The 22,759-nt window shown below is 48.4% G+C and overlaps 1 protein-coding gene across 1 annotated transcript in view; it reads left to right on the forward strand.

Moving 5' to 3' along the window:
• atrip (ATR interacting protein) overlaps positions 1-22,759 on the forward strand; it is a 41,060-nt gene that overhangs the window by 16,474 nt on the left and 1,827 nt on the right. The window contains exons 9-13 of the mRNA XM_071337011.1: positions 8,017-8,268; positions 10,007-10,149; positions 17,357-17,448; positions 18,743-18,829; positions 20,503-20,782. Of these exons, the coding sequence (XP_071193112.1) occupies positions 8,017-8,268; positions 10,007-10,149; positions 17,357-17,448; positions 18,743-18,829; positions 20,503-20,782 (854 nt within the window). The remainder of the gene's footprint in view (positions 1-8,016; positions 8,269-10,006; positions 10,150-17,356; positions 17,449-18,742; positions 18,830-20,502; positions 20,783-22,759) is intronic.

Consider the following 22,759-nt stretch of genomic DNA (forward strand, 5'->3'; position numbering starts at 1 on the left):
GGCTGAACAACAGATAAGCAGTGTATTGAGCTACGGTCGGCAGGCTGAACAACAGATAAGCAGTGTATTGAGCTACGATCGGCAGGCTGAACAACAGATAAGCAGTGTATTGAGCTACGGTCGGCAGGCTGAACAACAGATAAGCAGTGTATTGAGCTACGGTCGGCAGGCTGAACAACAGATAAGCAGTGTATTGAGCTACGGTCAGCAGGCTGAACAACAGATAAGCAGTGGATTGAGCTACGATCGGCAGGCTGAACAACAGATAAGCAGTGTATTGAGCTACGATCGGCAGGCTGAACAACAGATAAGCAGTGTATTGAGCTGCGGTCGGCAGGCTGAACAACAGATGAGCAGTGTATTGAGCTACGGTCGGCAGGCTGAACAACAGATGAGCAGTGTATTGAGCTACGATCGGCAGGCTGAACAACAGATAAGCAGTGTATTGAGCTACGGTCGGCAGGCTGAACAACAGATAAGCAGTGTATTGAGCTACGGTCGGCAGGCTGAACAACAGATAAGCAGTGTATTGAGCTACGGTCGGCAGGCTGAACAACAGATAAGCAGTGTATTGAGCTACGGTCGGCAGGCTGAACAACAGATAAGCAGTCTATTGAGCTACGGTCGGCAGGCTGAACAACAGATAAGCAGTGTATTGAGCTACGATCGGCAGGCTGAACAACAGATAAGCAGTGTATTGAGCTACGGTCGGCAGGCTGAACAACAGATAAGCAGTGTATTGAGCTACGGTCGGCAGGCTGAACAACAGATAAGCAGTGTATTGAGCTACGATCGCCAGGCTGAACAACAGATAAGCAGTGTATTGAGCTACGATCGGCAGGCTGAACAACAGATAAGCAGTGTATTGAGCTACGGTCGGCAGGCTGAACAACAGATAAGCAGTGTATTGAGCTACGGTCGGCAGGCTGAACAACAGATAAGCAGTGTATTGAGCTACGATCGGCAGGCTGAACAACAGATAAGCAGTGTATTGAGCTACGGTCGGCAGGCTGAACAACAGATAAGCAGTGTATTGAGCTACGGTCGGCAGGCTGAACAACAGATAAGCAGTGTATTGAGCTACGATCGCCAGGCTGAACAACAGATAAGCAGTGTATTGAGCTACGATCGGCAGGCTGAACAACAGATAAGCAGTGTATTGAGCTACGGTCGGCAGGCTGAACAACAGATAAGCAGTGTATTGAGCTACGGTCGGCAGGCTGAACAACAGATAAGCAGTGTATTGAGCTACGGGGCGGCAGGCTGAACAACAGATAAGCAGTGTATTGAGCTACGGGGCGGCAGGCTGAACAACAGATAAGCAGTGTATTGAGCTACGATCGCCAGGCTGAACAACAGATAAGCAGTGTATTGAGCTACGATCGCCAGGCTGAACAACAGATAAGCAGTCTATTGAGCTACGATCGCCAGGCTGAACAACAGATAAGCAGTGTATTGAGCTACGGGGCGGCAGGCTGAACAACAGATAAGCAGTGTATTGAGCTACGGTCGGCAGGCTGAACAACAGATAAGCAGAGTGTTGAGCTACGGTCGGCAGGCTGAACAACAGATAAGCAGTGTATTGAGCTACGGTCGGCAGGCTGAACAACAGATAAGCAGTGTATTGAGCTACGGGGCGGCAGGCTGAACAACAGATAAGCAGTGTATTGAGCTACGATCGCCAGGCTGAACAACAGATAAGCAGTGTATGGAGCTACGGTCGGCAGGCTGAACAACAGATAAGCAGTGTATTGAGCTACGGTCGGCAGGCTGGACAACAGATAAGCAGTGTATTGAGCTACGGTCGGCAGGCTGAACAACAGATAAGCAGTGTATTGAGCTACGGTCGGCAGGCTGAACAACAGATAAGCAGTGTATTGAGCTACGGTCGGCAGGCTGAACAACAGATAAGCAGTGTATTGAGCTACGGTCGGCAGGCTGAACAACAGATAAGCAGTGTATTGAGCTACGGTCGGCAGGCTGAACAACAGATAAGCAGTGTATTGAGCTACGGTCGGCAGGCTGAACAACAGATAAGCAGTGTATTGAGCTACGGTCGGCAGGCTGAACAACAGATAAGCAGTGTATTGAGCTACGGTCGGCAGGCTGAACAACAGATAAGCAGTGTATTGAGCTACGGTCGGCAGGCTGGACAACAGATAAGCAGTGTATTGAGCTACGGTCGGCAGGCTGAACAACAGATAAGCAGTGTATTGAGCTGCGGTCGGCAGGCTGAACAACAGATAAGCAGTGTATTGAGCTACGGTCAGCAGGCTGAACAACAGATAAGCAGATAAACAGTCTCTAATCTGTGTTAGATGTCCTTTTGACAGGGCGGTCTCTAATCTGTGTTAGATGTCCTTTTGACAGGGCAGTCTCTAATCTGTGTTAGATGTCCTTTTGACAGGGAAGTCTCTAATCTGTGTTAGATGTATTCATGTCCTTTTGACAGGGCAGTCTCTAATCTGTGTTAGATGTCTTTTTGACAGGGCCGTCTCTAATCTGAGTTAGATGTATTCATGTCCTTTTGACAGGGCAGTCTCTAATCTGTGTTAGATGTATTCATGTCCTTTTGACAGGGCAGTCTCTAATCTGTGTTAGATGTCCTTTTGACAGGGCAGTCTCTAATCTGAGTTAGATGTATTCATGTCCTTTTGACAGGGCAGTCTCTAATCTGAGTTAGATGTCCTTTTGACAGGGCAGTCTCTAATCTGAGTTAGATGTATTCATGTCCTTTTGACAGGGCAGTCTCTAATCTGTGTTAGATGTCCTTTTGACAGGGCAGTCTCTAATCTGTGTTAGATGTCTTTTTGACAGGGCAGTCTCTAATCTGTGTTAGATGTCTTTTTGACAGGGCAGTCTCTAATCTGAGTTAGATGTATTCATGTCCTTTTGACAGGGCAGTCTCTAATCTGAGTTAGATGTATTCATGTCCTTTTGACAGGGCAGTCTCTAATCTGTGTTAGATGTATTCATGTCCTTTTGACAGGGCAGTCTCTAATCTGTGTTAGATGTATTCATGTCCTTTTGACAGGGCCGTCTCTAATCTGTGTTAGATGTATTCATGTCCTTTTGACAGGGCAGTCTCTAATCTGTGTTAGATGTATTCATGTCATTTTGACAGGGCAGTCTCTAATCTGTGTTAGATGTCTTTTTGACAGGGCAGTCTCTAATCTGTGTTAGATGTCTTTTTGACAGGGCAGTCTCTAATCTGTGTTAGATGTCTTTTTGACAGGGCAGTCTCTAATCTGTGTTAGATGTATTCATGTCCTTTTGACAGGGCAGTCTCTAATCTGTGTTAGACGTATTCATGTCTTTTTGACAGGGCAGTCTCTAATCTGTGTTAGATGTATTCATGTCATTTTGACAGGACAGTCTCTAATCTGTGTTAGATGTCCTTTTGACAGGGCAGTCTCTAATCTGTGTTAGATGTCCTTTTGACAGGGCAGTCTCTAATCTGTGTTAGATGTATTCATGTCATTTTGACAGGACAGTCTCTAATCTGTGTTAGATGTCATTTTGACAGGGCAGTCTCTAATCTGTGTTAGACGTATTCGTGTCCTTTAAGAACAGCCTGTGAACCTCTGTGCTGTGTTAGACGTATTCATGTCCACATACTTATTAAGATAGTGTCTATGTATTATAATGTTTTGTTGAGTCTATGGATCCCAGGACGCCCTGAGTGGACTATCCTGGCTAAAGTGTTAATGAGTGGACTATCCTGGCTAAAGTGTTACTGAGTGGACTATCCTGGCTAAAGTGTTAATGAGTGGACTATCCTGGCTAAAGTGTTACTGAGTGGACTATCCTGGCTAAAGTGTTACTGAGTGGACTATCCTGGCTAAAGTGTTAATGAGTGGACTATCCTGGCTAAAGTGTTACTGAGTGGAGTATCCTGGCTAAAGTGTTACTGAGTGGACTATCCTGGCTAAAGTGTTACTGAGTGGACTATCCTGGCTAAAGTGTTAATGAGTGGACTATCCTGGCTAAAGTGTTACTGAGTGGACTATCCTGGCTAAAGTGTTAATGAGTGGACTATCCTGGCTAAAGTGTTACTGAGTGGACTATCCTGGCTAAAGTGTTACTGAGTGGACTATCCTGGCTAAAGTGTTACTGAGTGGACTATCCTGGCTAAAGTGTTACTGAGTGGACTATCCTGGCTAAAGTGTTAATGAGTGGACTATCCTGGCTAAAGTGTTACTGAGTGGACTATCCTGGCTAAAGTGTTACTGAGTGGACTATCCTGGCTAAAGTGTTACTGAGTGGACTATCCTGGCTAAAGTGTTACTGAGTGGACTATCCTGGCTAAAGTGTTACTGAGTGGACTATCCTGGCTAAAGTGTTACTGAGTGGACTATCCTGGCTAAAGTGTTACTGAGTGGACTATCCTGGCTAAAGTGTTAATGAGTGGACTATCCTGGCTAAAGTGTTACTGAGTGGACTATCCTGGCTAAAGTGTTAATGAGTGGACTATCCTGGCTAAAGTGTTACTGAGTGGACTATCCTGGCTAAAGTGTTAATGAGTGGACTATCCTGGCTAAAGTGTTACTGAGTGGACTATCCTGGCTAAAGTGTTACTGAGTGGACTATCCTGGCTAAAGTGTTACTGAGTGGACTATCCTGGCTAAAGTGTTACTGAGTGGACTATCCTGGCTAAAGTGTTACTGAGTGGACTATCCTGGCTAAAGTGTTACTGAGTGGACTATCCTGGCTAAAGTGTTAATGAGTGGACTATCCTGGCTAAAGTGTTAATGAGTGGACTATCCTGGCTAAAGTGTTACTGAGTGGACTATCCTGGCTAAAGTGTTACTGAGTGGACTATCCTGGCTAAAGTGTTACTGAGTGGACTATCCTGGCTAAAGTGTTAATGAGTGGACTATCCTGGCTAAAGTGTTAATGAGTGGACTATCCTGGCTAAAGTGTTAATGAGTGGACTATCCTGGCTAAAGTGTTACTGAGTGGACTATCCTGGCTAAAGTGTTACTGAGTGGACTATCCTGGCTAAAGTGTTAATGAGTGGACTATCCTGGCTAAAGTGTTACTGAGTGGACTATGCTGGCTAAAGTGTTACTGAGTGGACTATCCTGGCTAAAGTGTTAATGAGTGGACTATCCTGGCTAAAGTGTTAATGAGTGGACTATCCTGGCTAAAGTGTTACTGAGTGGACTATCCTGGCTAAAGTGTTACTGAGTGGACTATCCTGGCTAAAGTGTTACTGAGTGGACTATCCTGGCTAAAGTGTTACTGAGTGGACTATCCTGGCTAAAGTGTTACTGAGTGGACTATGCTGGCTAAAGTGTTACTGAGTGGACTATCCTGGCTAAAGTGTTACTGAGTGGACTATCCTGGCTAAAGTGTTAATGAGTGGACTATCCTGGCTAAAGTGTTAATGAGTGGACTATCCTGGCTAAAGTGTTACTGAGTGGACTATCCTGGCTAAAGTGTTACTGAGTGGACTATCCTGGCTAAAGTGTTACTGAGTGGACTATCCTGGCTAAAGTGTTACTGAGTGGACTATCCTGGCTAAAGTGTTACTGAGTGGACTATCCTGGCTAAAGTGTTAATGAGTGGACTATCCTGGCTAAAGTGTTAATGAGTGGACTTTCCTGGCTAAAGTGTTACTGAGTGGACTATCCTGGCTAAAGTGTTAATGAGTGGACTATGCTGGCTAAAGTGTTAATGAGTGGACTATGCTGGCTAAAGTGTTAATGAGTGGACTATCCTGGCTAAAGTGTTAATGAGTGGACTATCCTGGCTAAAGTGTTACTGAGTGGACTATCCTGGCTAAAGTGTTACTGAGTGGACTATCCTGGCTAAAGTGTTACTGAGTGGACTATCCTGGCTAAAGTGTTACTGAGTGGACTATCCTGGCTAAAGTGTTACTGAGTGGACTATCCTGGCTAAAGTGTTAATGAGTGGACTATCCTGGCTAAAGTGTTACTGAGTGGACTATGCTGGCTAAAGTGTTACTGAGTGGACTATCCTGGCTAAAGTGTTAATGAGTGGACTATCCTGGCTAAAGTGTTAATGAGTGGACTATCCTGGCTAAAGTGTTACTGAGTGGACTATCCTGGCTAAAGTGTTACTGAGTGGACTATCCTGGCTAAAGTGTTACTGAGTGGACTATCCTGGCTAAAGTGTTACTGAGTGGACTATCCTGGCTAAAGTGTTACTGAGTGGACTATGCTGGCTAAAGTGTTACTGAGTGGACTATCCTGGCTAAAGTGTTACTGAGTGGACTATCCTGGCTAAAGTGTTAATGAGTGGACTATCCTGGCTAAAGTGTTAATGAGTGGACTATCCTGGCTAAAGTGTTACTGAGTGGACTATCCTGGCTAAAGTGTTACTGAGTGGACTATCCTGGCTAAAGTGTTACTGAGTGGACTATCCTGGCTAAAGTGTTACTGAGTGGACTATCCTGGCTAAAGTGTTACTGAGTGGACTATCCTGGCTAAAGTGTTAATGAGTGGACTATCCTGGCTAAAGTGTTAATGAGTGGACTTTCCTGGCTAAAGTGTTACTGAGTGGACTATCCTGGCTAAAGTGTTAATGAGTGGACTATGCTGGCTAAAGTGTTAATGAGTGGACTATGCTGGCTAAAGTGTTAATGAGTGGACTATCCTGGCTAAAGTGTTAATGAGTGGACTATCCTGGCTAAAGTGTTACTGAGTGGACTATCCTGGCTAAAGTGTTACTGAGTGGACTATCCTGGCTAAAGTGTTACTGAGTGGACTATCCTGGCTAAAGTGTTACTGAGTGGACTATCCTGGCTAAAGTGTTACTGAGTGGACTATCCTGGCTAAAGTGTTAATGAGTGGACTATCCTGGCTAAAGTGTTAATGAGTGGACTATCCTGGCTAAAGTGTTACTGAGTGGACTATCCTGGCTAAAGTGTTACTGAGTGGACTATCCTGGCTAAAGTGTTAATGAGTGGACTATCCTGGCTAAAGTGTTAATGAGTGGACTATCCTGGCTAAAGTGTTACTGAGTGGACTATCCTGGCTAAAGTGTTACTGAGTGGACTATCCTGGCTAAAGTGTTAATGAGTGGACTATCCTGGCTAAAGTGTTACTGAGTGGACTATCCTGGCTAAAGTGTTACTGAGTGGACTATCCTGGCTAAAGTGTTACTGAGTGGACTATCCTGGCTAAAGTGTTACTGAGTGGACTATCCTGGCTAAAGTGTTACTGAGTGGACTATCCTGGCTAAAGTGTTACTGAGTGGACTATCCTGGCTAAAGTGTTACTGAGTGGACTATGCTGGCTAAAGTGTTAATGAGTGGACTATGCTGGCTAAAGTGTTAATGAGTGGACTATCCTGGCTAAAGTGTTACTGAGTGGACTATCCTGGCTAAAGTGTTACTGAGTGGACTATCCTGGCTAAAGTGTTACTGAGTGGACTATCCTGGCTAAAGTGTTAATGAGTGGACTATCCTGGCTAAAGTGTTACTGAGTGGACTATCCTGGCTAAAGTGTTAATGAGTGGACTATCCTGGCTAAAGTGTTAATGAGTGGACTATCCTGGCTAAAGTGTTACTGAGTGGACTATCCTGGCTAAAGTGTTACTGAGTGGACTATCCTGGCTAAAGTGTTACTGAGTGGACTATCCTGGCTAAAGTGTTACTGAGTGGACTATCCTGGCTAAAGTGTTAATGAGTGGACTATCCTGGCTAAAGTGTTACTGAGTGGACTATCCTGGCTAAAGTGTTAATGAATGGACTATCCTGGCTAAAGTGTTACTGAGTGGACTATCCTGGCTAAAGTGTTACTGAGTGGACTATCCTGGCTAAAGTGTTACTGAGTGGACTATCCTGGCTAAAGTGTTACTGAGTGGACTATCCTGGCTAAAGTGTTACTGAGTGGACTATCCTGGCTAAAGTGTTACTGAGTGGACTATGCTGGCTAAAGTGTTAATGAATGGACTATCCTGGCTAAAGTGTTACTGAGTGGACTATGCTGGCTAAAGTGTTAATGAGTGGACTATGCTGGCTAAATGAATTATTTTATTGACCAACAGACCCATCCTGGCCTCAGGCCTGGCCCCCCTGCTGCCTGACACCTCCATCCAGCCTGGGACTTCCAGAACCTCTGAGACCCCAGTAGATGGCACCAGAGAGGGCGCGGGCCTCCACCCTCTCCTCAGGAAGCTCCTTCAGCTGTCAGACCCCTCCTTCTCCACCAGCGCTGTTCAGAGGGAGGCCCTGGTGCCCAGCAGTCTGACGACTCTCAACATGCTGCTGGAGAGAGCACAGGAGAGGCAGTTGTCCAGGCAAGCCCTTAGATGCCTCACAAATGGCACCCTATCCCCTATATAGTGCACTACTTTGGTCCAGAGCCCTATGGCACCCTATCCCCTATATAGTGCACTACTTTGGACCAGAGCCCTGGTTCAAAGTAGTGCACTATGCAGGGAATAGGGTTCCATTTGGGATGTGTTCTCTTTCACGCAGAAAAGAAAGGACATTGAGTGTCTAGTTTTAGTTAATCTTCTTATATAAGCAAGTAAGACTGCTCTGTTAGTTTTGAGAGCTTCGATCTATTGTCAAATGACTGTTCAATCTTCAAATCATTGAAATGCTTCCAGGTCCGTGAGTTTTATTATATGGTATGAGGCAGAGTGAACGTGAGTTTCCTACCCTGATCTGATACGTGGTGTCTCCTGGCTGCAGGCTCCTGTGTGTTGTCTAGTCAGGTCAGGCTCTGTCGCAGCTAGCTAGACTCTCAAAGCACTTCATGATGATAGAAGTGAGCGCTACGGGGCGATAGTCATTTAGTTCAGTTACCTTCGCTTTCTTGGGTACAGGAACAATGGTGGACATCTTGAAGCATGTGGGGACAACAGACTGGATAGGGAGAGATTGAATATGTCTGTAAACATTCCAGCATGCTGGTCTGCACATGCTCTTGAGTACGAAGCTTGGGATGCCATTCTGGTCCTGCAGCCTTGCGAGGGTTACCACGCTCAAATCAAATCAAATGTATTTATATAGCCCTTCGTACATCAGCTGATATCTCAAAGTGCTGTACAGAAACCCAGCCTAAAACCCCCAAACAGCAAGCAATGCGGGTGTAGAAGCACCCACATCAACCACGGAGAATGAGAGCACAACGTCCTCGTGAGCATTGGGGGCCCACGTCAGCGGCTCAATGTTTTCCTTGAAGCAGGCAAAGAAGGGTTTTAGATTGCCTGGGAGTGAGGCGTCGGGGCGTCCGCCACGTGGCTGGTTTTCCCTTTATACTCCGTGATTGTCTGGAGTCCCTGCCACATACGTGTCGTGTCTGAGCCCACTGAATTGCGTTTTCTAATCGTCACAGTGAGCACAACATCCTCTGTGCACTTCCTGATGAACCCAGTCACTGAGTCGGTGTATACATCTACACTATTCTCAGAGGTGACCCGAAACATTTCCCAGGTCGCGTGATCAAAACATAGATTTCCGATTGGTCAGAACAATGTTGGAACAGTCCTTACCACGGGAGGAGCAGAATGTAGGTGTGATCTGATTTGCCGAAGGGAGGGCGGGAGAGGGCCTTGCAGCCGTCCCAGAAGGGAGAGTAGCCAGGGTCCAGGGTCCGTGTTGCGCGTGTAGCACAGGAGATGTGTTGATAGAAATTTGGTAGCATTTTCCGCTGTTGCGCCTTCTTCACCACACTGTCTGTGTGGGTGGACCATTGTCTGTGGCCCCTTAGTTAGTTCAGTGTTTACAGACATATTCAATCTCTCCCTATCCAGTCTTAAAGCCGAGGAACTGCAAAACGTTCCACTCATGTTTTGAGTGTAGGTGGGGTGTGTCTCAATATCTATCAATTTACCAATTTTTGTAGTAAAACAAATGTCCACAACAAGCCATGTATTAAACAGGAGACATTAGAGATGTTGGAGAAACATGGTTGTGTTTTGTTCTGCCTCGGCTAGGGGGTAGCTCAAATACTAAAGCCCTTTTTTGAGGATTGTCCACGAGCCTACTATGTTTAGTTACGTCATGTATTGTATTACCCCCTTGCAGGTTCCAGTGTGTTGTGTCCAGTCCGGCTCTGTCTCGCTGCCTGTCTCTAGACTCGTCCTACCAGACCCTGTCTCTGTCTGTCTCCCTACTAGCTGGCCTGGCCCACAGCGATGAGCTAGCTTTGAGAATCTGCTCTCATGCAGGTAACTAAAGGGGCCTCCTCTGTAACTAAGGGGCGCGGCCTCTGCTGTGATACAGGTAACTAGGGGGCCTCCTCTGCTGTCATACAGGTAACTAAGGGGACTCCTCTGCTGTCATACAGGTAACTAAGGGGCCTCCTCTGCTGTCATACAGGTAACTAAGGGGACTCCTCTGCTGTCATACAGGTAACTAAGGGGCCTCCTCTGCTGTCATACAGGTAACTAAGGGGGCCTCCTCTGCTGTCATACAGGTAACTAGGGGGCCTCATCTGTTGTCATACAGGTAACTAAGGGGCCTCCTCTGCTGTCATACAGGTAACTAAGGGGCCTCCTCTGCTGTCATACAGGTAACTAAGGGGACTCCTCTGCTGTCATACAGGTAACTAAGGGGACTCCTCTGCTGTCATACAGGTAACTAAGGGGCCTCCTCTGCTGTCATACAGGTAACTAAGGGGGCCTCCTCTGCTGTCATACAGGTAACTAGGGGGCCTCATCTGTTGTCATACAGGTAACTAAGGGGCCTCCTCTGCTGTCATACAGGTAACTAAGGGGCCTCCTCTGCTGTCATACAGGTAACTAAGGGGCCTCCTCTGCTGTCATACAGGTAACTAGGGGGCCTCCTCTGCTGTCATACTGGTAACTAAGGGGCCTCCTCTGCTGTCATACAGGTAACTAGGGGGCCTCCTCTGCTGTCATACAGGTAACTAGGGGGCCTCCTCTGCTGTCATACAGGTAACTAGGGGGCCTCCTCTGCTGTCATACTGGTAACTAAGGGGCCTCCTCTGCTGTCATACAGGTAACTAAGGGGCCTCCTCTGCTGTCATACAGGTAACTAGGGGGCCTCCTCTGCTGTCATACAGGTAACTAGGGGGCCTCCTCTGCTGTCATACAGGTAACTAGGGGCCTCCTCTGCTGTCATACAGGTAACTAAGGGGCCTCCTCTGCTGTCATACAGGTAACTAGGGGGCCTCCTCTGCTGTCATACAGGTAACTAGGGGGCCTCTGCTGTCATACAGGTAACTAGGGGGCCTCTGCTGCCATACAGGTAACTAGGGGGCCTCCTCTGCTGTCATACAGGTAACTAGGGGGCCTCTGCTGTCATACAGGTAACTAGGGGGCCTCCTCTGCTGCCATACAGGTAACTAGGGGGCCTCCTCTGCTGTCATACAGGTAACTAGGGGGCCTCCTCTGTTGTCATACAGGTAACTAGGGGGCCTCCTCTGCTGTCATACAGGTAACTAGGGGGCCTCCTCTGGTGTCATACAGGTAACTAAGGGTCCTCCTCTGCTGTCATACAGGTAACTAAGGGGCCTCCTCTGCTGTCATACAGGTAACTAGGGGGCCTCCTCTGCTGTAATACAGGTAACTAGGGGGCCTCCTCTGCTGTCATACAGGTAACTAAGGGGCCTCCTCTGCTGTCATACAGGTAACTAGGGGGCCTCCTCTGCTGTCATACAGGTAACTAAGGGGCCTCCTCTGCTGTCATACAGGTAACTAGGGGGCCTCCTCTGCTGTCATACAGGTAACTAAGGGGCCTCCTCTGCTGTCATACAGGTAACTAAGGGGCCTCCTCTGCTGTCATACAGGTAACTAGGGGGCCTCCTCTGCTGTCATACAGGTAACTAGGGGGCCTCCTCTGCTGTCATACAGGTAACTAAGGGGCCTCCTCTGCTGTCATACAGGTAACTAGGGGGCCTCCTCTGCTGTCATACAGGTAACTAGGGGGCCTCCTCTGCTGCCATACAGGTAACTAAGGGGCCTCCTCTGCTGCCATACAGGTAACTAAGGGGCCTCCTCTGCTGTCATACAGGTAACTAAGGGGCCTCCTCTGCTGTCATACAGGTAACTAGGGGGCCTCCTCTGCTGTCATACAGGTAACTAAGGGGCCTCCTCTGCTGTCATACAGGTAACTAGGGGGCCACCTCTGCTGCCATACAGGTAACTAAGGGGCCTCCTCTGCTGCCATACAGGTAACTAAGGGGCCTCCTCTGCTGTCATACAGGTAACTAAGGGGCCTCCTCTGCTGTCATACAGGTAACTAGGGGGCCTCCTCTGCTGTCATACAGGTAACTAGGGGGCCTCCTCTGCTGCCATACAGGTAACTAAGGGGCCTCCTCTGCTGCCATACAGGTAACTAAGGGGCCTCCTCTGCTGTCATACAGGTAACTAAGGGGCCTCCTCTGCTGTCATACAGGTAACTAGGGGGCCTCCTCTGCTGTCATACAGGTAACTAAGGGGCCTCCTCTGCTGTCATACAGGTAACTAGGGGGCCACCTCTGCTGCCATACAGGTAACTAAGGGGCCTCCTCTGCTGCCATACAGGTAACTAAGGGGCCTCCTCTGCTGTCATACAGGTAACTAAGGGGCCTCCTCTGCTGTCATACAGGTAACTAAGGGGCCTCCTCTGCTGTCATACAGGTAACTAGGGGGCCTCCTCTGTTGTCATACAGGTAACTAGGGGGCCTCCTCTGCTGTCATACAGGTAACTAGGGGGCCTCCTCTGTTGTCATACAGGTAACTAGGGGGCCTCCTCTGCTGTCATACAGGTAACTAGGGGGCCTCCTCTGCTGTCATACAGGTAACTAAGGGGCCTCCTCGGCTGTCATACAGGTAACTAGGGGGCCTCCTCTGCTGTAATACAGGTAACTAGGGGGCCTCCTCTGCTGTCATACAGGTAACTAGGGGGCCTCATCTGTTGTCATACAGGTAACTAAGGGGCCTCCTCTGCTGTCATACAGGTAACTAAGGGGACTCCTCTGCTGTCATACAGGTAACTAGGGGGCCTCCTCTGCTGCCATACAGGTAACTAAGGGGCCTCCTCTGCTGCCATACAGGTAACTAAGGGGCCTCCTCTGCTGTCATACAGGTAACTAAGGGGCCTCCTCTGCTGTCATACAGGTAACTAGGGGGCCTCCTCTGCTGTCATACAGGTAACTAAGGGGCCTCCTCTGCTGTCATACAGGTAACTAGGGGGCCTCCTCTGCTGTCATACAGGTAACTAAGGGGCCTCCTCTGCTGCCATACAGGTAACTAAGGGGCCTCCTCTGCTGTCATACAGGTAACTAAGGGGCCTCCTCTGCTGTCATACAGGTAACTAAGGGGCCTCCTCTGCTGTCATACAGGTAACTAGGGGGCCTCCTCTGCTGTCATACAGGTAACTAGGGGGCCTCCTCTGTTGTCATACAGGTAACTAGGGGGCCTCCTCTGCTGTCATACAGGTAACTAGGGGGCCTCCTCTGCTGTCATACAGGTAACTAGGGGGCCTCCTCTGTTGTCATACAGGTAACTAGGGGGCCTCCTCTGCTGTCATACAGGTAACTAGGGGGCCTCCTCTGCTGTCATACAGGTAACTAAGGGGCCTCCTCTGCTGTCATACAGGTAACTAGGGGGCCTCCTCTGCTGTCATACAGGTAACTAGGGGGCCTCCTCTGCTGTCATACAGGTAACTAAGGGGCCTCCTCTGCTGTCATACAGGTAACTAGGGGGCCTCCTCTGCTGTCATACAGGTAACTAGGGGGCCTCCTCTGCTGTCATACAGGTAACTAGGGGGCCTCATCTGTTGTCATACAGGTAACTAAGGGGCCTCCTCTGCTGTCATACAGGTAACTAAGGGGACTCCTCTGCTGTCATACAGGTAACTAGGGGGCCTCCTCTGCTGCCATACAGGTAACTAAGGGGCCTCCTCTGCTGCCATACAGGTAACTAAGGGGCCTCCTCTGCTGTCATACAGGTAACTAAGGGGCCTCCTCTGCTGTCATACAGGTAACTAGGGGGCCTCCTCTGCTGTCATACAGGTAACTAAGGGGCCTCCTCTGCTGTCATACAGGTAACTAGGGGGCCTCCTCTGCTGTCATACAGGTAACTAAGGGGCCTCCTCTGCTGCCATACAGGTAACTAAGGGGCCTCCTCTGCTGTCATACAGGTAACTAAGGGGCCTCCTCTGCTGTCATACAGGTAACTAAGGGGCCTCCTCTGCTGTCATACAGGTAACTAGGGGGCCTCCTCTGCTGTCATACAGGTAACTAGGGGGCCTCCTCTGTTGTCATACAGGTAACTAGGGGGCCTCCTCTGCTGTCATACAGGTAACTAGGGGGCCTCCTCTGCTGTCATACAGGTAACTAGGGGGCCTCTGTTGTCATACAGGTAACTAGGGGGCCTCCTCTGCTGTCATACAGGTAACTAGGGGGCCTCCTCTGCTGTCATACAGGTAACTAAGGGGCCTCCTCTGCTGTCATACAGGTAACTAGGGGGCCTCCTCTGCTGTAATACAGGTAACTAGGGGGCCTCCTCTGCTGTCATACAGGTAACTAGGGGGCCTCATCTGTTGTCATACAGGTAACTAAGGGGCCTCCTCTGCTGTCATACAGGTAACTAAGGGGCCTCCTCTGCTGTCATACAGGTAACTAGGGGGCCTCCTCTGCTGTCATACAGGTAACTAAGGGGCCTCCTCTGCTGTCATACAGGTAACTAGGGGGCCTCCTCTGCTGTCATACAGGTAACTAGGGGGCCTCCTCTGCTGTCATACAGGTAACTAAGGGGCCTCCTCTGCTGTCATACAGGTAACTAGGGGGCCTCCTCTGCTGTCATACAGGTAACTAGGGGGCCTCCTCTGCTGTCATACAGGTAACTAAGGGGCCTCCTCTGCTGTCATACAGGTAACTAGGGGGCCTCCTCTGCTGTCATACAGGTAACTAAGGGGCCTCCTCTGCTGTCATACAGGTAACTAGGGGGCCTCCTCTGCTGTCATACAGGTAACTAGGGGGCCTCCTCTGCTGTCATACAGGTAACTAAGGGGCCTCCTCTGCTGTCATACAGGTAACTAGGGGGCCTCCTCTGCTGTCATACAGGTAACTAGGGGGCCTCCTCTGCTGTCATACAGGTAACTAGGGGGCCTCATCTGTTGTCATACAGGTAACTAAGGGGCCTCCTCTGCTGTCATACAGGTAACTAAGGGGACTCCTCTGCTGTCATACAGGTAACTAGGGGGCCTCCTCTGCTGCCATACAGGTAACTAAGGGGCCTCCTCTGCTGCCATACAGGTAACTAAGGGGCCTCCTCTGCTGTCATACAGGTAACTAAGGGGCCTCCTCTGCTGTCATACAGGTAACTAGGGGGCCTCCTCTGCTGTCATACAGGTAACTAAGGGGCCTCCTCTGCTGTCATACAGGTAACTAGGGGGCCTCCTCTGCTGTCATACAGGTAACTAAGGGGCCTCCTCTGCTGCCATACAGGTAACTAAGGGGCCTCCTCTGCTGTCATACAGGTAACTAAGGGGCCTCCTCTGCTGTCATACAGGTAACTAAGGGGCCTCCTCTGCTGTCATACAGGTAACTAGGGGGCCTCCTCTGCTGTCATACAGGTAACTAGGGGGCCTCCTCTGTTGTCATACAGGTAACTAGGGGGCCTCCTCTGCTGTCATACAGGTAACTAGGGGGCCTCCTCTGCTGTCATACAGGTAACTAGGGGGCCTCCTCTGTTGTCATACAGGTAACTAGGGGGCCTCCTCTGCTGTCATACAGGTAACTAGGGGGCCTCCTCTGCTGTCATACAGGTAACTAAGGGGCCTCCTCTGCTGTCATACAGGTAACTAGGGGGCCTCCTCTGCTGTAATACAGGTAACTAGGGGGCCTCCTCTGCTGTCATACAGGTAACTAGGGGGCCTCATCTGTTGTCATACAGGTAACTAAGGGGCCTCCTCTGCTGTCATACAGGTAACTAAGGGGACTCCTCTGCTGTCATACAGGTAACTAGGGGGCCTCCTCTGCTGTCATACAGGTAACTAGGGGGCCTCCTCTGCTGTCATACAGGTAACTAAGGGGCCTCCTCTGCTGTCATACAGGTAACTAGGGGGCCTCCTCTGCTGTCATACAGGTAACTAAGGGGCCTCCTCTGCTGTCATACAGGTAACTAGGGGGCCTCCTCTGCTGTCATACAGGTAACTAGGGGGCCTCCTCTGCTGTCATACAGGTAACTAAGGGGCCTCCTCTGCTGTCATACAGGTAACTAAGGGGCCTCCTCTGCTGTCATACAGGTAACTAGGGGGCCTCCTCTGCTGTCATACAGGTAACTAGGGGGCCTCCTCTGCTGCCATACAGGTAACTAAGGGGCCTCCTCTGCTGCCATACAGGTAACTAAGGGGCCTCCTCTGCTGTCATACAGGTAACTAAGGGGCCTCCTCTGCTGTCATACAGGTAACTAGGGGGCCTCCTCTGCTGTCATACAGGTAACTAAGGGGCCTCCTCTGCTGTCATACAGGTAACTAAGGGGCCTCCTCTGCTGTCATACAGGTAACTAAGGGGCCTCCTCTGCTGTCATACAGGTAACTAGGGGGCCTCCTCTGCTGTCATACAGGTAACTAAGGGGCCTCCTCTGCTGTCATACAGGTAACTAGGGGGCCACCTCTGCTGCCATACAGGTAACTAAGGGGCCTCCTCTGCTGCCATACAGGTAACTAAGGGGCCTCCTCTGCTGTCATACAGGTAACTAAGGGGCCTCCTCTGCTGTCATACAGGTAACTAAGGGGCCTCCTCTGCTGTCATACAGGTAACTAGGGGGCCTCCTCTGCTGTCATACAGGTAATTAGGGGGCCTCCTCTGTTGTCATACAGGTAACTAGGGGGCCTCCTCTGCTGTCATACAGGTAACTAGGGGGCCTCCTCTGCTGTCATACAGGTAACTAGGGGGCCTCCTCTGTTGTCATACAGGTAACTAGGGGGCCTCCTCTGCTGTCATACAGGTAACTAGGGGGCCTCCTCTGCTGTCATACAGGTAACTAAGGGGCCTCCTCTGCTGTCATACAGGTAACTAGGGGGCCTCCTCTGCTGTCATACAGGTAACTAGGGGGCCTCCTCTGCTGTCATACAGGTAACTAAGGGGCCTCCTCTGCTGTCATACAGGAGCTAGGGGGCCTCCTCTGCTGTCATACAGGTAACTAGGGGGCCTCCTCTGCTGTCATACAGGTAACTAAGGGGCCTCCTCTGCTGTCATACAGGTAACTAGGTGGCCTCCTCTGCTGTCATACAGGTAACTAGGGGGCCTCCTTTGTCATGACTGGGTCTCCTTCACATTCATTGATTAGTTGACGTTATGTACTTTACCAATGGTTTTCAGAGCTGGAATAAGTGAACAATCAATGAAAGAGATGTAAAGGCACGTTTTAATAAATGTGTATGTCTCTGTATATGGTGGTGCTGATATTGTTGTCCCTCCAGACTGGTGTCTGTTCCTAAAGGTGTTCCAGTACGTCACCGCCAGGCCTGACAAGACCGTCGCAGACTCTCACTGGTCTCAGCTGGAGGTGGAGGTAACGTTGCTTAACCACAGATCCACTGTTGTTGACAACAGAACAAAACCGCAACTACTGTGTTGAAGGGGGGGGGACCTCCTGATATCTCTGATCTGATAGAAAACATGTTTCTGTTTATACAGGCTGTCTGTCTGTCTGTTTATACAGGCTGTATGTCTGTCTGTTTATACAGGCTGTATGTCTGTCTGTTTATACAGGCTGTCTGTCTGTTTATACAGGTTGTCTGTCTGTCTGTTTATACAGGCTGTGTGTCTGTCTGTTTATACAGGCTGTATGTCTGTCTGTTTATACAGGCTGTCTGTCTGTTTATACAGGTTGTCTGTCTGTCTGTTTATACAGGCTGTGTGTCTGTCTGTTTATACAGGCTGTATGTCTGTCTGTTTATACAGGCTGTCTGTCTGTCTGTTTATACAGGCTGTGTGTCTGTCTGTTTATACAGGCAGTATGTCTGTCTGTTTATACAGGCTGTCTGTCTGTCTGTTTATACAGGCAGTATGTCTGTCTGTTTATACAGGCTGTAGGTCTGTCTGTTTATACAGGCTGTGTGTCTGTCTGTTTATACAGGCTGTGTGTCTGTCTGTTTATACAGGCAGTATGTCTGTCTGTTTATACAGGCTGTAGGTCTGTCTGTTTATACAGGCTGTAGGTCTGTCTGTTTATACAGGCTGTCTATCTGTTTATACAGGCTGTAGGTCTGTCTGTTTATACAGGCTGTCTATCTGTTTATACAGGCTGTGTGTCTGTTTATACAGGCTGTATGTCTGTCTGTTTATACAGGCTGTATGTCTGTCTGTTTATACAGGCAGTATGTCTGTCTGTTTATACAGGCTGTAGGTCTGTCTGTTTATACAGGCTGTGTGTCTGTCTGTCTATACAGGCTGTGTGTCTGTCTGTCTATACAGGCTGTGTGTCTGTCTGTCTATACAGGCTGTGTGTCTGTCTGTTTATACAGGCTGTGTGTCTGTCTGTCTATACAGGCTGTGTGTCTGTCTGTTTATACAGGCTGTGTGTCTGTCTGTTTATACAGGCTGTATGTCTGTCTGTTTATACAGGCTGTCTATCTGTTTATACAGGCTGTCTGTCTGTTTATACAGGCTGTAGGTCTGTCTGTTTATACAGGCTGTATGTCTGTCTGTTTATACAGGCTGTATGTCTGTCTGTTTATACAGGCTGTAGGTCTGTCTGTTTATACAGGCTGTAGGTCTGTCTGTTTATACAGGCTGTGTGTCTGTCTGTTTATACAGGCTGTATGTCTGTTTATACAGGCTGTATGTCTGTTCTCTATTGCCAGGTGGTGCGTTTCCTGACCAGTCTGTTCAATAGGAAAGCGTCCACGTGGAGTGTGTTTGTTGAGTCGGCCTGTCAGTGCCACAGTGAGGTAAGAAGCAGAGCTGTCTGTCAACGGTATAGAAATAGAATGAATAGATTGGGGTATTGGAACGTCTCACCGTAATGACCTGAATGGGGGACGCCGTTGGAACCTCTCACCGTAATGACCTGAATGGGGGACGCCATTAGAACCTCTCACCGTAATGACCTGAATGGGGGACGCCATTGGAACCTCTCACCGTAATGACCTGAATGGGGGACGCCATTAGAACTTCTCACCGTAATGACCTGAATGGGGGACGCCATTAGAACCTCTCACCATAATGACCTGAATGGGGGACGCCATTAGAACCTCTCACCGTAATGACCTGAATGGGGGACGCCATTAGAACCTCTCACCGTAATGACCTGAATGGGGGACGCCATTAGAACCTCTCACCTTAATGACCTGAATGGGGGACGCCATTAGAACCTCTCACCGTAATGACCTGAATGGGGGACGCCATTAGAACCTCTCACCATAATTACCTGAATGGGGGACGCCATTAGAACCTCTCACCATAATGACCTGAATGGGGTACGCCATTAGAACCTCTCACCGTAATGACCTGAATGGGGGACGCCATTGGAACCTCTCACCGTAATGACCTGAATGGGGGACGCCATTAGAACCTCTCACCATAATGACCTGAATGGGGGACGCCATTAGAACCTCTCACCATAATGACCTGAATGGGGGACGCCATTAGAACCTCTCACCGTAATGACCTGAATGGGGGACGCCATTAGAACCTCTCACCGTAATGACCTGAATGGGGGACGCCATTAGAACCTCTCACCGTAATGACCTGAATGGGGGACGCCATTGGAACCTCTCACCGTAATGACCTGAATGGGGGACGCCATTAGAACCTCTCACCGTAATGACCTGAATGGGGACGCCGTTGGAACCTCTCACCGTAATGACCTGAATGGGGACGCCGTTAGAACCTCTCACCATAATGACCTGAATGGGGGACGCCATTAGAACCTCTCACCATAATGACCTGAATGGGGACGCTGTTAGAACCTCTCACCGTAATGACCTGAATGGGGGACGCCGTTGGAACGTCTCACCATAATGACCTGAATGGGGGACGCCATTGGAACCTCTCACCGTAATGACCTGAATGGGGACGCCGTTAGAACCTCTCACCGTAATGACCTGAATGGGGACGCCGTTGGAACGTCTCACCATAATGACCTGAATGGGAGACGCCATTCTATTCATTCTAGTTCTATAGTCAGAGCTTTTGGAGAGTTGGTCAACCAACGTGCCTTTTGGTGTCTGTCATGGAAATTCTAATCTGTTGTCATGGAAATTCTAATCTGTTGTCATGGAAATTCTAATCTGTTGTCATGGAAATTCTAATCTGTTGTCATGGAAATTCTAATCTGTTGTCATGGAAATTCTAATCTGTTGTCATGGAAATTCTTATCTGTTGTCATGGAAATTCTAATCTGTTGTCATGGAAATTCTTATCTGTTGTCATGGAAATTCTAATCTGTTGTCATGGAAATTCTTATCTGTTGTCATGGAAATTCTAATCTGTTGTCATGGAAATTCTTATCTGTTGTCATGGAAATTCTTATCTGTTGACATGGATTTTTTTGTGTGTCTAAGAGTAGGAATCTTGGTTATTTATAAACATCTCCTGACCGTGGTTGTCTCTCTGTGAGCAGGTAGTGAAGACCACGGTGGTGCTACTCCACAGGCAGTGGCTGGACCTCCGGGGCCGAGTGGAGGGGAGCCCCGGGGGCGAGGCGGCGATCCAAAGCCCAGCGTGGTGCTCCTCTCCTGGGGTTGATCTGCTAAGGGAGGCTCTGATGCTGCTCCACTGGCTCTTCCTCAACAACAGTAGCTTCTCAGAGCACTGCCTCCCTGTCCTGCACATGTATGATCAGATGATTCCTGCCATGAGAGACACCTTCAGGAGGATTCCCCACCTCTCAGAGAGTGAAGGTAGGTAGTGGGAAAACTATGTCCCGCGGGCCACATCCGCCCCCCTCCCCCCACACACAAATATTTTTTTATAGGTTTTGTCAAATAAAATATACGCTGAACAAAAATATAAACGTAAAGTGGAAAGTGTTGGTCCCATGTTTCATGAGATGAAGAAGAAAAAGATCCCAGGGGTTTTCCATACGCACAAAAATACTGTGCACAAATGTGTTTACATCCCTGTTAGTGAGCATTTCTCCTTTTGCCAAGATAATCCATCCACCTGACAGGTGTTGCATATCATGAAGCTGATTAAACAGCATGATCAATGATGGCGCCGACAGACAGCTCTGATTCCAGCTCCTAAAGCAACTTTGCAGTATTTAGTTTTTTTTGTGTCTTATTTCTTACATCAAATTAAATCAAATTTCATTGGTCACATACACATGGTTAGCAGATGTTATTGGTCACATGGTTAGCAGATGTTATTGGTCACATGGTTAGCAGATGTTATTGGTCACATGGTTAACAGATGTTATTGGTCACATGGTTAACAGATGTTATTGGTCACATGGTTAACAGATGTTATTGGTCACATGGTTAACAGATGTTATTGGTCACGTGGTTAACAGATGTTATTGGTCACATGGTTAACAGATGTTATTGGTCACATGGTTAACAGATGTTATTGGTCACATGGTTAGCAGATGTTAATGCGAGTGTAGCTAAATGCTTGTGCTTCTAGTTCCGACAATGCAGTAATAACCAACGAGTAATCAAAAAAATTCACAACGACTACCTAATACACACAATGTAAGGGGATGGCATAAGAAAATATAAATATATGGATGAGCAATGGCCGTGTGGCATAGGCAAGATGCAGTAAAATACAGTGTATACATATGAGATGAGTAATGAAGGGTATGTAAACATTATATAAAGTGGTGTTATTTAAAGTGACTAGTGATGCCTTTTATTAAGTCCATTCATTTAAGGGGCCAGAGATTTGAGTCAGTATGTTGGCAGCAGCCTCCCTATGTTAGTGATGGCTGTTTAACAGTCTGATGGCCTCGAGATAGAAGCACTCCCCCCATCCACATCGACAGGACAGCAGTGGAGAAGGTGGGAAAGCTTCAAGTGCCTCGGCGTTCACATCACCGACTAACTGAAACGGTCCACCCACACAGACAGCGTGGTGAAGTAGGCGCAACAGCGGCCTCTTCAACCTCAGGAGGCTGAAGGATTTCTGCTTGGCTCCTAAAACCCTCACAAACTTGTATAGATGCACCATTGAGAGCATCCTGTCGGGCTGTATCACCGCCTGGTACGGCAACTGCACCGCTCACAACCGTAAGGCTCTCCAGAGGGTGGTGCGGTCTGCACAACGCATCACCGGAGGGAAAACTACCTGCCCTCCTGGACACCTACACCACCCGATGTCACAGGAAGGCCCAAAAAGATCATCAAGGACATTAACCACCCCGAGCCACTGCCTGTTCACCCCGTTATCATCCAGAAGGCGAGGTCAGTACAGGTGCGTCAAAGCAGGGACCGAGAGACTGGAAAAACAGCTTGTATCTCAAGGCCTTCAGACAGCCATCACTAGCCGGCTACCTCCCGGTTACTCAACCCTACATAGACATGGAATCACTACTCAACTTTAATCATGTTTCCATACTGTTTTTACTCATTTCATATGTATTTTACTGTGTTTTAGCCACTCCGACATTGTTCATCCTAATATTTTTCTATTTGTTAATTACGTTTTAGTTTTAGATCTGTGTGTATTGTCGTGACTTGTTCGATACTACTGCACTGTTATAGTTAGGAACACAAGTCTTTGGCTACACCGTAATAACATCTGCTAAATATGTGTGTGTGACCAATAAAAATTTGATTTGACACAGGTGCACCTTGTGCTGGGGACCATAAAAGGCCACGCTAAAATTTGCAGTTTTGTCACACAACACAATGCCACAGATGTCTCAAGTTTTGAGG

Source organism: Salvelinus alpinus, chromosome 12 (assembly GCF_045679555.1).
Source record: "Salvelinus alpinus chromosome 12, SLU_Salpinus.1, whole genome shotgun sequence".
NCBI classification, from domain to species: Eukaryota; Metazoa; Chordata; class Actinopteri; order Salmoniformes; family Salmonidae; genus Salvelinus; species Salvelinus alpinus.